Source organism: Lycorma delicatula, chromosome 1 (assembly GCF_047948215.1).
Source record: "Lycorma delicatula isolate Av1 chromosome 1, ASM4794821v1, whole genome shotgun sequence".
Taxonomy (NCBI): domain Eukaryota; kingdom Metazoa; phylum Arthropoda; class Insecta; order Hemiptera; family Fulgoridae; genus Lycorma; species Lycorma delicatula.
This window is the reverse complement of record NC_134455.1, coordinates 113,138,398-113,152,589: the sequence shown is the minus strand read 5'-3', so window position 1 is coordinate 113,152,589 and position 14,192 is coordinate 113,138,398. Positions and strand designations below refer to the sequence as shown.

Genomic DNA, 14,192 nt, shown 5'->3' with positions numbered 1-14,192 from the left:
AGTCTAGAAATTTTAAAATAATGGTTTTCTATCTTGCACGATCTCCAGCCTTTACTCCTTATTTGATTATTTATTTCTTTATTAATAATGTTCTTGTGAATTCCTCTTGAATACAGCATAATGAAAGGCACATTGGCCTACAGAATTAAAACACATTATGATTCATAAATTGCTTTTTTAATTTTATACCTTTGAAGATCTTTTCTAGGAATTAAAGTAGGTGTTTGAGAAAATCAGCACTATTCTTATCATACCTGTAATTATTTAAAAAAACATTTTAATATAAAATTTGCATCAGTTTGTTGTTTCTCAGTCTGCAGATGAGCAAACTACTGAAAATGGTTTAAACTTTATCAGGCAATAGCTATATGGCAGCAGTATAAGCTACATGCAGCAACAGCCATATGAGAAAGTATGGTGATGGGTCAAAACTTTGGGTATGGAGTTTTTTCAAATATCAACATTTCATAACTGTCCCACAACCAAAACGCACACAAAAACTCGTGGAAAATTCAGAAGGAACTATGTACATTGGCTTGTATTTTGATTAATATTAGTCAACTGAAAATTAAAACTTGAAATTTGATTTAAATATCTCTGTATACAGAGTAATGATGTAATTAGATTTTGTACTTAATCAGATAAAGGTGTGGTAGTAAAGGGTGGTCTTTACTACAATTAAAAAATTTCAACTTTTTGTGGAGCCACTGGAAAAACTTGAAATTTGGTACAATGGTAGTAATGTGTAAGTTATTGATCTTTTAAATGTAGTACTGATCTTTTAAACTTATTGGACTTGAATGAGATATTAGGAGCTTTATTCTTTCAGTTTTTGTTGGATATTTCCAAAATGGATAATTAAAACTCATGAAAATTACTTCTGCTAAAGTCTGGCCCCAATCCAACAAGGGCTGTACCTAAATAACTGTTTTTTTTTTTTTTAAGTTTTTGCTTAATGTTTCTAAAGTAGCTTAAACATTAAATATAAAATTAAGTAAAGTATTTCTGTGCATGAGATTTTAATTATATTAAGTTTTAGGCACTACAGAAAATTAAAATTCAAAATTTAACTAATTCTTCATAAGGAAATCATACAACAGGCTTCACAAACCTCGCCTGGCAAAAAGGGTAAAACAGTAGGTCCTGTCTTATCCCTTTTAAAATAGTAATCTATTTCAACATGCTATTTCTAAATGTTCCGCCCAATTACTCAAGGAATTTAAATTTAATATATCTCATTTATTTAGAATTATTTTTGGTATATAATACACACTGTTTGTATATAAGAACCAGAAAAACCTTTTTTTAATTTTGAAGAAATTCGTATAATAGCTTTTGTTCTACTTGAGCATTACTATTAAAATTTGCAATAAAAAATATTCACAAGCAAATCTCTCTGAGATCAAAATTTAAAAATTCAAAAAAATTACACGAGTAAAAGTCTGTGAAACTTGCTTTTTCATATAATTTTGCAAATTTTCAAAATCGTGTCATTATTTTTATAGAAATTATGATGCTTAAGTAGATATCAAATGACTAGGTCATTTTATTTTATAATTGTGGCTGGGGCTTCACATAAAAACATATGCTCAAGGAAGTCACATCTATCCCTAAAAAGCATTTAAATTCTTTTATATTATGACAGCAAAAAACTAATTCAATTTCATGTTGTTATTCCTGAGAGTACTTAAACCTTCTGCATATTTTGAAGTCAAGGTTGAAACAAAAAATTACATGAGGTAAATATAGCCAGCTGCATTTAGTTCTTATCATTTATGAAATACGCCAAAACATTTAAAATACACTCAGTGGAAATTGATTTCTAACAAAGTTATTTTTCTAAATCAATTTCTAGTTTATATAAAAGATTTGATAATTTTAAGTAAAGATGAATGATTGAATGACTGATTGATTGGTTGATTGATGGATGGATGCAACCATTGGATTTTTATAGATGCCCCCACGATGGCAAGCATGTAGTTAAGGTGTCCATGTATGTTGGTGCATGAGAGCTCTGAAAACCTTGATGTGTAGGGGCCTGGAGTCAGTGCAGAGACTGCGCATCCGCTCTCTGCCAAGACATATGCAAGTTCCACTGGCGTATTGGACCAGACTTCCATGGTTGGTAGCCCTGGAGTGGGGGTGTACCCTGGTGGCTAGCCTTACCACAGAAGGGATTACATACCATACAAATTGAACAATCACCAAATGTGGCTGAGGTTCATGTAAACTCCCTCGTTTAGAACCAGCTGTTTCATCTGAGGCGGAATGAAGAAAGAGTGCTGAGTTAAGACGGCTAGAAATTGAAGCTAAGAGCTTTTTACAAGAGTAACATACCAAAACCAAAGTATTTGGTAATTACGAAAGAAGATGGAAATTTCTTGAGGGTGAACCCTTTTCTCATTGCTTGAGAAATAACTAAATGTGCTGGAAGCCCAATTAAGGAAATCAGGAAAACTTATAATGGACTTCATGTGGAGACTACGAATGATGCACAGTCACAGAAGATCCTAAGGCTCAAGAATATTGGAGACCTTGCAGTACGTGTTGATCTGCACTGCATACTCAACACCTCAAAAAGTACTGTGGTCTGTTAGGATCTTCTGAACTGTATGGAGCAGGAAATAGTTGTGGAATTGACACCACAAGGAGTGATAGAGTGCCATAGGTTGAAAATGAGAAGAAATGGCGAGGTTCTATCTTCTGCTTCTCATGTTCTCACTTTTAACCAACCAACCCTGCTGGAGAAAGTTTGTGCAGGAATTTACTGTTTGGATGTGTGGGTATTTGTCCCACAATTTATGAGATACTTCAAGTGCCAACATTTTAACCACACTACTGCTAGATGCAAGAGACTGCGTACGAGAATATGTGTGTACGGTGAAGAGGTTCATGAAGGGGAACCATGTAAGGAGCTTCCTATATGTGTCAACTGTAAAGAACAGCATTTGTTCAGATCCCAAAACTGTCCAGTCTACAAAGATGAAGTAGCTGTGCAGTAGCTGCATAAAAACCCATCAGAAAATCAGCTACCTTGAAGCTAAGAAAATTGTAAACGCCCACACGCCTAGAGCAACAACTTATGCTCAGGCTGTGGTGGCTGTTCCTGTTTCTGCTCCAGTTGCTGTTGATGAAAATCAGCTTATTAGTAAACTTGCATCCACTTTGGCTAGCATGATTGAAAGGATAATAGAAAACAAAATGAAATCTTTCAGTTGTAAAGAAACTGTAAAGCCAAAGATAACAATACTGATGACATGTCTTTGAAAAACAAAAGTGCTCTTGACCAGAAGAAAATAGACGTCAATACAGAAGGCCACATCCAATTGCATGAAATATTGGATGATGACCGGAAGAAAGTGATTGCTTTGCAGTCTGTTATGGAGGCTCCCAAGCCTCCTGCAACTGAGGTGGCCTCTAAACCACAGAGGCTACCAAAAACCTCACAGGGGGGTCTTGTGTCCACCCCCTTGCCTGGGGCGGTAATTGGTGCGACTCCCATGTCAGGGGTCTTCCAGGTTCCTGCCTCTCAATCAGCGCCTGAGCCAGGTGTAAATCATGTCCATCGTCGTCCGCAGCTTCAAGGGTCTCCGATTCAGAGACTGAACATTTTTAACAAACACGAAGCTGTTCGTAACATGAAAAGAAAAGAAAAAAAGGATGGCCGAAAGGCAAACCAAGGCCATAAATTAATTTACAATTAGAGAGTTGATTTTTCAGTGGAACATTAATGGATGTTTGTCAAACATCCATGATCTCCAACGCTTGGTACATGTTGTGGACCAAATTTGTATATGCCTGCAAGAAACACATTCTGCTAAAATGAAAATTTCCAGTTAAGAGGAGGATATGATACATTTTGGCGAGATCATCTGCCAAATATAAGAGGTAGAGGTGGAGTAGCCATATTAACAGCAAATAGAGCTACCGCCAAAGCTGTTGATCTAAACACAAATCTACAAGCGGTTATCATCACAATGAAGAGTCCGCTTCAGATCACTGTCTGCAGCATATACTTGCTGAATTTTGATTGGAAGGAGGATGACATAGCATGATTAATTTCTCAGCTTTCTCCACCCGTACCACTGGTAGGTGATTTAAATGCTCATAATTCTCTTTCGGGGTTGGATCGAGTAGATCCCCGCAGAAGAGAATTGGAAAAGTTCTTGCTGAATTCTGATCTTATTCTCTTAAAATTATGGTTCAGAAACTTTTTTAGTGCCAGAGATGGATCGATGTCCTGTATAGATCTAGTACTTATAAGTGGATCAATAGCACCAAGGTACTCCTTCCTTCCATGTTTTAGAGGATCTACATGGAAACAATCATTTTCTGGTGCAAATTGTAACTCTCGTTACGAAGAAAATACATCCCATCTCCAAAAGATGGCTGTTTGATAAGGCAGATTGGATGAGCTTCACAGCTAGAACGATACTACCTGAAACAACTGAAATTATCAAAGCCGATGTCGATGCTATAACTAATGTCGTACTTGAGTTGGTATCAAAATATATTCCCAAAACATCTGGGAAACTTAGAAGTGACCCGTTCTGCGGTGGAATGATGAAATAAGTGAAGCTATTAAAAGAAAGAAAAACACGTATAACGCCTTTAAGAAACATCCAAAGAAGAAAATCTAATTGCTTTTAAAAAAGACTTATGTTAGAATCTAAAAAATGATCCTGGAAGCAATACGTGTCATCCATTGATAGAAACACAACTGCATCAGATGTTTGGAAGAAAGTGAAGGCGATTTGTGGGCATACAAACTTTAAACCCATAACTAGCCTTCAATAGAGATATTAGAGACAATTCCAAGAGATATTCCAAACAAAATTGCAGAGTTATTAGCCAATCACTTTAAAAAAGCCAGCAAAACAGCTAACTACGATGAAGATTTTAGGATGTAAAAAGCAGAACTAGAGGTCTACTAAATTTCAAAACTGAAATAAATTTGTATAATGTACCTTTTAAAATAGAATAATTTGTGAAAGCACTGGAGAAAGCCAACAACACAGCTGCTGGTCTGGATGAAATTCATTATAACATGATCAGGCAGCTGAATACCACTGCACAACGTAGATTGTTAGAACTATATAATCAGATATGGTGGAATGGAATGCACCCGCATCAGTGGAAAAAAGCATATATTGTTCCAGTACCAAAGAAAGATAAAAATTTGACAGATCCCAACAGTTACCGTTCTATTTCTTTGAATTGCGGTATGGAAAAATATTTGAAAAAAAAAAAATAAATGTGTTTGGATTTTGGAAAAAGATAACCTCATATCCTCACATCATACAGGTTTTCGGCAATACCAGTCTACTACTTACTGATCATATGATCAACTTAGAAAACATCATATATAACAACTTTATCACAAGAAAACATTGTGTTGGAATCTTCTTTGATCTGCAGAAGGCATTCGATATGGAATAATGCGACAAGGAATAATGCTCCAATTACATGAATGGGGCATTCATAGCAATCTGCCAGTTTTACTCAGCTACTATGTGAATGACCGTAGTTTCCAAGTACGTGTCAACAACAAATGTTTATCAGAAAGAATGTTTGGAAATGGCATTCCACAAGGTTCACCACTGAGCAGTACCTTGTTTATGGTCGCCATCTATAAACTAATATTAGCTAATCCAGTAGAAATCAACAAAAGTGTCTATGTTCATAATCTGGCAATTGTGTATGCCAGCAACAAGACAGCTATGGTGAAGTACAAATTACAACGAGCAATTAACGCCCTTAATGAAGTTGCGAGGATTAACGGATTCCAATTTTCACCAGAAAAAACGTGCTGTGTACATTTCTGTAGGAAGAGAATTCCTCACCAAAGTCCTAATTTGACCATCGATAGCAATCCAATAGAATATAAGGATAGTGAGAGATTTTTGGGTCTGTTACTGGATAAATCCCTTTATCACTTGGTGATAGATGTAAAAAAGTCCTAAACATTATTAAATGTTTATCCAACATCAATTGGGGCTCAGATAAAGAAATTACTTACTAAGGCTGTATAAAGCATTGATTCAATCAAAAATCTACTACGGATGTATATTCATCTGCTAGGAAGTCGCAATTAAGAAAGTTGATGCAATACATAATAGCAGAATAAGGCACATTCCGTACAAGTCTGGTTATTAGTCTAATGTCTGAAGCCGGAATAATGCCACTACATTATAGAAGTGAGATCCTACTAGTACAATATGCAGTAAATATATGGGCCTTTCCTATCCACGTAAATAACAAATTTTTTAACAATCATCCTTTGGCTGCATTATATGAACATCATGCTACCTATTCCACACCAGCTGGAATAAGGTATCATGAATTGACAAGAAAATATGAAATTGCTCTACCAGAGACATTAGCAATTTCTACAAGAAATACCACCGCCATGGTGGTATTTCTTGTACCACCATTCTTGCCTCCACTGGCAAAAGCCATTTTTGCCAGTGGTAAGCACAAGGCTGAATCTCTCTCTGCAAGAAATAAAAAAGAAGCCTGCAGTAATCATCCAACAGGAATTTTTATCAACCGTCAGTAGTTACAAAGAACACATTAAAATTTATACTGATGGTTCTAAAACCGAACATGGTGTTGGATGCTCCACATATGTAAATGGAGAAGCCCAGTTTTGGAAACTGTCTGATATGGTCAAACTTACGGCCACTGAGCAAGCTCTTCGCTACACAGAACACTACTGCGAAGAGAGTGCTAATATGTTCCGACTCTCTGAGTGCACTTGTTGCAATTCAGAACAAGAACATTATTAAGAACATTCTAATTGCAAACATCTTGTCCATTTTGTATGTTTTAAATCAATGAGGACAACAATGCGTATTTGTATGAACTCCAGGGCATGCTGGTATTGCAGGAAATGAAAACGCAAGTGAAGCTGCCAGAAAGGCGACAGTCTGTGATAACTTGGATGTAATTCCTGTATGGGTGGCAGATGTTAAACATTGTTTTACTAATACAGTAAGAAACAAATGGACTGATTGGAGAAGATTAAATAAATACAAAACTAAACTCAGTTAAAACTTCTCCGTATAAATGGAAGAGCGACGTCAAGTTGACTCGCTGACAACAAGTGGCTGTGACCAGACTTAGAATCGGTCACACGTGAATAACAAATTCATATTTGTTAACTGGCGAAGAAAGACCAATGTACAGTATTTGTAATAAAACACAGTCAAGCATCTGATAGAAAAGTGTACCATATATGAGGACCTCAGAAAGAGGTTCCGACTAAGAAATAATATTGCTGCTGATTTGGAAAATGGAAATGAAGAAAAAATAGAGTTACTTATTTACTCATCAGTGGACTTCTTAAAAGTCTGTAAAAAAAAAGGAAATTTCAACCTGTGTTAAAGAATCTCTAACAAGGGTCGACTGAGGGTGAAGGGCCAAGGGCATGCGCAATGCATGCCTGGAGCGAAGTAGGTCAGGACTGGGAAGGGCAGCCTCCCCAAGGAGTTCTTTGGCTGCCCTAAACAGGTGGTTAAATTGCTTTTATGATGCTGGTAGGACCCTGATGGTTACATCCTATGGGACTATTTATAGGGGGAAGTCAACTGCCACGGCATCCTAGGATGACTGATGTGCTGCTGAATGGCGATTCTGGTCACCCTGAGGATGCTTAAATAAAATAAGGGAAACAGGAAAAAAGGAGATATTGGTATTGTAGACACTATCCTTACCATACTTATGTTTTAATTTCTCTTTAATTTTATGATCGGGGCCCTTTACACCTCGTAAGTGTTTTTCAGTGTTTTGTTGTTAAATGTTCTATAAATTTTGGTGTTTTTAAATAAAATGTAAGGGCCCTTTACACCCTTACATATGACGACCCTGATGTTGATATAAATCGCTTTTAAGAATGTGACGAGGGCTAATGACCTTAGAAGTCGATGCCCGTATTAAAAGAAAAAAAAAAAACAATATTTAAAAACCCAATGGTGTATTTGAAATCAAAATCTCTTAAGGATGAAGTCAGAAAAGTTAAGCAGCCCTTTCCCTTTAAATGTTTTTTAAACATTTTTTTATTACAAAATTTGGTTGACTTGTTACAAAGTTTTAGATTAATTAAAAAACTAAATTAATATCAATGATGCTGATCATCATTAACAATACAGTAGCAAAAAAAAACAAAAAAAAGACTGAAGTTTTTAGTTTTGTTTATGGACTGTTATCAGACGAAAGGGAAGATAGCTAGCTAGCTTTGTTGTAGATGATACTGACAGTGATCCAGATTATGATCCGGTGTTTGAAATTCAACCAATCAACTCCAGGTATATTAAATCTAACTTTTAGTAGTAGTACAAGAAAAAGGCCAAGGTTATTTAGTTCCTCAAGTGATAGTAATGATAACAAATGCATAACACCAAAAGTTGAACAAACTCCCAAAGATAATTTCAGTAGTATCAAGGTAGACCTTTCAGATTCAGGGAAAATTGATAACATTCGGTGGAATGAGGTAAATTATAAAAATGACTCTGGTATGGAAGATAATTTTGGTTACCATGAATCATAGGTAGGTGAATTTTAGTATTTCTAGATAGACAATGTGAGACACACACGTGACAATGAGTCACACACATTGTCTACCTAGAAATTCTTGCCCTATTGCTTATTTTTAATCTTGCAACAAGTATGCTGTGAGATTTGTGGAGGAAAATAATGATAGATAGTAAGTAAATAGTCTATTGGGGAACTGGAAGAAAATTACTGCAGACGAAATGTTTGCATTTATTTCAATGCTACTGAAAATGGGTATAAATACAAAACCTAGGATGTCCCATTACTGGAATACAATATTAACTCAAGGCATGCCGTGGTTCAGATAAATGTTTAGCCGAAGTCATTTTCAGTCCATTTTAACATTTTTCCTTATTACAGACACTAAAGTTATCCCAAAACCTGGTAACCAGAATATGATCCTTACACAAGAGTTCAGCCATTAGTTAGTTGATCACTTCAATAGAACATCTAAACATTACTTTACTCCTAATAAATTTATTTCAATTGACGATAGCATGATCGCAAAAAAACTCAGCTGCTTCAATATTACCAAAAAAAAAACACCATCAATGAGGAGTTAAGTTGTGGTCAATATGCAAGGGTCCATTACTCACTATTGCCTAAGTCTTATTTGTGTATAAGGGAGCTTCTAAGGAAGAAGAAAAACATTATAAAAGCTAATGGGTTAGGGTTTTACGTTGTAACAAAATTATTAGGTGTGGGGATTGTTCAGCAAAGGTTTTAATTTATTTATTAATCATTTTTTCCATTCTATTCCTTTGGCTAAACATTTGTATGAAAATGGTCTTTTTGTGACTGGAACTTAGAAAACAAAATGCAACTTAGAAAAATGTAATATTGGCCAGAAAAAATATCTGAGGAGTAATGAGTAGTTACTGATGCTTGGATTTAAAGAAAATAAAATCTTAGAAACACCAAGTGTTAGTTTTGTCTTCTGATGCTAAGCCAGGCAGTGAGCGAAGAACAAAAACATTTGGAACTTACATAGAAATAATAAACAAACTGACTATGATAAGAAATTACAATGACTACATGGGGAGGGATTGATATATCTGATCAAATGTTGTATCAATATTTAGAAGAAAGGTATTCCACAAAGGCTTGGAAAAAAATCAATTTCAATATCATTGGTAGAATGATGCTGAATTGTTCATCCTGCATAAAGAAAATACACAAACCCTTTGAAAAATTAGATTTTATTATTTCAATTATTGAAGAATTATCTTTTGAATGGCTGACACATAGAAGTGAATAAAATTTTCCAACTAGTATTGGCAGGGCTGTTGCAATGTCTAATATGTTAGCAGATGGAGATGGTGGAGGAAATTAAAAAATTTTTTTTGGAAAACATACTGTCACAGATAGAAAAGAACCGTTCAGTTTGCAGTGCAACTAGCACCAAAGCTGGAGTAAAAACAAAAAATCAAATTTTCAATGTATAAAATGTAATAAACGTGTACTTCCATTATTTGCCACATCATACGTGTTAAATTTTTGTGTAGGTTTATAAGTGAAATAATTTAGGCTAAAATTGCTTTTTCAATTTTTGTTAACTTATTAGTTTGAAATATGTGTTTCCCCTGTAATGTTATACAAATAAATGCAGCTTCTAATGCTAATACAGATAAAACACATTCGAAGATCTGAAAACTCTAAAACCTGTTTTTTTTTAACGTAACATGACGTTTTTATTTTTCAACAGATTTCTTTAAAGTTTTTTGATTGTATACAGTTTTAGTTATAGTATTTAGTGAAATAAAATGTTTTGTGCCCAGAAATTTTTCAGTGTGTTTCAAGTTAGACAAAAATATTTTTGAAAACATATTTGGTGAGTAATATTTTATATTTTTTATTTGCTTTTTTCTTTTCTTTTGTGTTAATAAATTATTGTAATAGAATATTTATTTAAGAACAATTTAAAAAAAAAAATCAAAGTTTCGCCAAAAATAATGGTTCTTACAAGAAAAAAATGTAAAATAGTGACAAACAACCAAAAATGGGTCTGGTATGTCTCACTAGTCCAATCAAAAATATCACTGGTATTTTTGGGATAATTTTTTTTTTTGCTCTGGTAACAGAAGGGTTAAATTACTTATGAATTGTTAGTTTAGAACCTTATGAATAAAGATTAATAAATTAATTATGGAAAAATAAAAAAAGATGTCAGTATGTCAGTATGTCAGTATGTCTTATGTAAAAAATATTAATTTATGTGTAAACATCTAAAACTAAATCCAAGTTTAGCAGATGTGTGCGGTCAACCACTTTTTTTACATTTATCTTATAAAATAAACTAAACGAGAAAAAATTATTAATTATCTTCTCTAAACTTCTGTAAAGAATTAATAACACCAAGCACTAGGTTTTTTCTACAAATTATAATATCCATACAGAACAATGAAAGAAACATAGTCACTACAATGAGTTGATTAATTAGTGAAGATGTTGTTATAGGAAGGAAATCACTAAAACTGGTTAATACTATAACACTAAAAACAAAATTTGTATTGAGGTGCAAAAACAGAACCTAGAAAAATGTTACAACATAAAACAAAATTGAAAACAGTAAAATTTTATTAAAACAAATTACCTTTCAGAGAATTCCGTTAGTAAGATACTGGAAACCGTCATAAAGTTTCGTACTTAAAGAATGAATACTAGATTCCACAAGTCCATCCACCAAAAGCTGCAACTGTTCTTCGGTTAGGTTGAGGTGGAAACGATTTTTTAGACCTTGCACTGTAGCAGCACCTGACTTGAAACAAGGGAGCTGTGAGCCTGAAATAATAATTTTATGTGAATGTTATAATGTGTTTAAATATTACAAGGAATTGATAATAATGGAACAATTTCTTAAAGAAATCATAAGAGAATTGTTATTTAATGATTGATTCACAATCATTTCAGTTTTTCTTGTTTATGGTTTTATAAACCATAAATTTATATATACTTCCAAAGCTACAAGGTTAAACCAAAAAAGAGGCTGAAAGTGCTCGAACATATGTAATCAATCTTTTATGATGGTTTATGGAAGAAATGTGTTATAAATACGGAAGTTTGACATAAAGATCAATAAGATATTATTTTTTATATACATTAACTTCCAAACTGTGGTCTGTCAACATCTGTTTTAAGAGATATAATTATTCTCAAAGATGCAGTCAACCATGCATATTCAACAGGATTCTTTGTCACATTATCAACATCTCCATTTTTCATACTAAAATTATAAAATAAAAATGGTTAACATCTCTATAAAATATGCTTTTAAAGTAATGTACGAGGCTAAGTCAATTATTATCCGCAATGTAGTTATAAATTTTACTGCAATACAAATAGGAAACTTACATGTACATCATTTTTCAGCATAGTCCCCTTGCATTTCAACGCACTTGGTCCATTGTTGCACAAGCTTCCTGATGCCCTCATAAAAAAAGGTTTTCGGTTGAGCTGTGAGCCAGGAATGCACCGCTTCTTTCACTCTTTCGTCTGAGGTAAATCGATGGCCCCTTAATGACTCTTTGAGTGGACCAAACAAGTGGTAGTCAGAAGGTGCACGATCAGGACTATACGGAGGATGAGCCAATACTTCAAAGCTGAGTTTCTGGAGCGTTTTAGCAGTATGTGGACAGGTATTGTCGTGCAACAACACAATACCTTTCGACAGCAGTCCTCGGCGTTTGCTTCGAATTGCAGGCTTCAGCTTGGCAGTAAGCATCTCACTGTAATGCGCACTGTTTATTGTCGTGCCCCTTTCCACATAATGTTCCAGTACTGGGCCTTGTAAGTCACAAAAAACCGTAAACATCAGTTTTCCTGCGGATGGTTGGGTCTTGAACTTTTTTTGCAGGGCGAATTTGGATGTTTCCATTCCATACTCTGCCGTTTACTCTCTGGCTCGTAGTGATAGATCCATGTTTAGTCACCAGTGATGATTCTATCTAAGAAAATGTACCGTTTGTTACTGTAGCGATCCAAATGTTTTTGGCAGATGTCCAAGCGCGTTTGTTTATGCAACTGTGTGAGTTGTTTTGGGACCCATCTTGCATAGACTATGAAACCCAAGTCTGTTGTGGATGATTTCGTAGGCAGAACTGTGACCAATTTTCAGACGATGTACCACTTCATTAATAGTTACTTGTCGATCTAAACCACATCACGTGCACGCTCAATGTTTTCCTCATTTGTGGCGGTAAATGGTTGTCCAGCCCCTTCGTCGTGCGTAACACTTGTGTGACCATTTTTGAATTTTTCAATCCATTCGTACACACTCTGCTGCGGTAACACACTGTTCCTGTACTGTACCGAAAGTCTTTGATAAATTTCAGCCCTTGATACATCTTCCGACCACAAAAAAACAGATCACTGAACATTGCTCTTCTTTAGTGCAAACAGAAAGCAGAGCAGCCATAGTTAATGGCAGAGCAGTGATAATGGAACTAACCTAGCAGCATCAAACCTGCACAGACACAACAACAATTAAACTACGCATGCGTCATCTATGCAACACAACAGTACTACCAACATAAACAAAAATATAACTAAATTGCAGATAATAATTGACTTACCCTTGTACAAAAATAAAAATAATAAATTCAAGTATCCAAGATGAATGTTTGACTACTACAGAGCTTGCTTATGCAGCTACATATATTCACTTGATATTTTAAGACTCCCAGTATGAAGGAGTTAAATATCTTAATTTGACAAAAGTTATAAAATCAGATGCATCTCTTTTTGTTCACTTCTTGTACATTATTGGATAACTGCTTTTAAATCAAACTGTCTCCACACAACAGTAATTATTATACAGAGTGATTATTATAAGTCTTTCCATGATTACAAAAAACTATTAGAGTTACAGCTGTGCAAAATCACCAATTACTGTGCAGCAAAAATTTAGAAGGGAATACAGACAACCAGCACCTATCATTGAGTGGCAAGCGTATCATTGCGTGGTATGCAAAGTTTAAGGAGAATGGAAGTGTAGTCGACCTTCTGCAAATAGGGCGGCCATCCATTAGTGAAGAGAAGGTTGAGGTTGAATGCAGCAAGCATTTCCACATAGCCCTTCCAAATCTACCCATCGTGCATCTCATGAATTTGGGATTCCCTGGTCAACAGTGCACAAAATTTTACTAAAGAAAGTAAGGTTGCATGCATATAAAGTTCAGATATTCCAATATATACAGCCAGATGACGACCCTCGTCAAGATACCTTTGTGACCAAGAATTTGCAACAGATTGACAACGACAATGAGTAACTGCAGCGTGTGTTTTTCAGACAAGGCCACTTTCCACACCTCAAGAAAAATAAACAGGAATAATGTGAGAATATGGAGCTCAGAAAATCCATACTTTACCAGGGAAAAAATAAGAGATTTCTCTAAAGTAAATGTGTGGTGTGGTTTGATGCACAACAGAATCCTTGGTGTCCCTTCTTTTTCATTGAGCAATCAATAACAGCTAACATTTACCTGGATATGCTGCAACACTTCGCTATACCTCAACTGGATGACTTGCAACCTACGGTCGTTTTCCAGCAGGATGGCGCACCACCACAATGGGGATTACTAATTCGAGATTTTCTGAATGAATCATTTCATGGCAGATGGATTGGGTGCGACGGTCCCAAT

General features: G+C 35.0%; 1 protein-coding gene across 1 annotated transcript in view; it reads right to left on the bottom strand.

Moving 5' to 3' along the window:
- The window catches only part of fwd (phosphatidylinositol 4-kinase beta fwd), a 115,631-nt gene that overhangs the window by 8,644 nt on the left and 92,795 nt on the right, over positions 1-14,192 (bottom strand). Inside the window, exon 16 of the mRNA XM_075359288.1 lies at positions 11,147-11,334. Coding sequence (XP_075215403.1) covers positions 11,150-11,334 — 185 coding nt within the window. The 3' untranslated portion in view covers positions 11,147-11,149. The remainder of the gene's footprint in view (positions 1-11,146; positions 11,335-14,192) is intronic.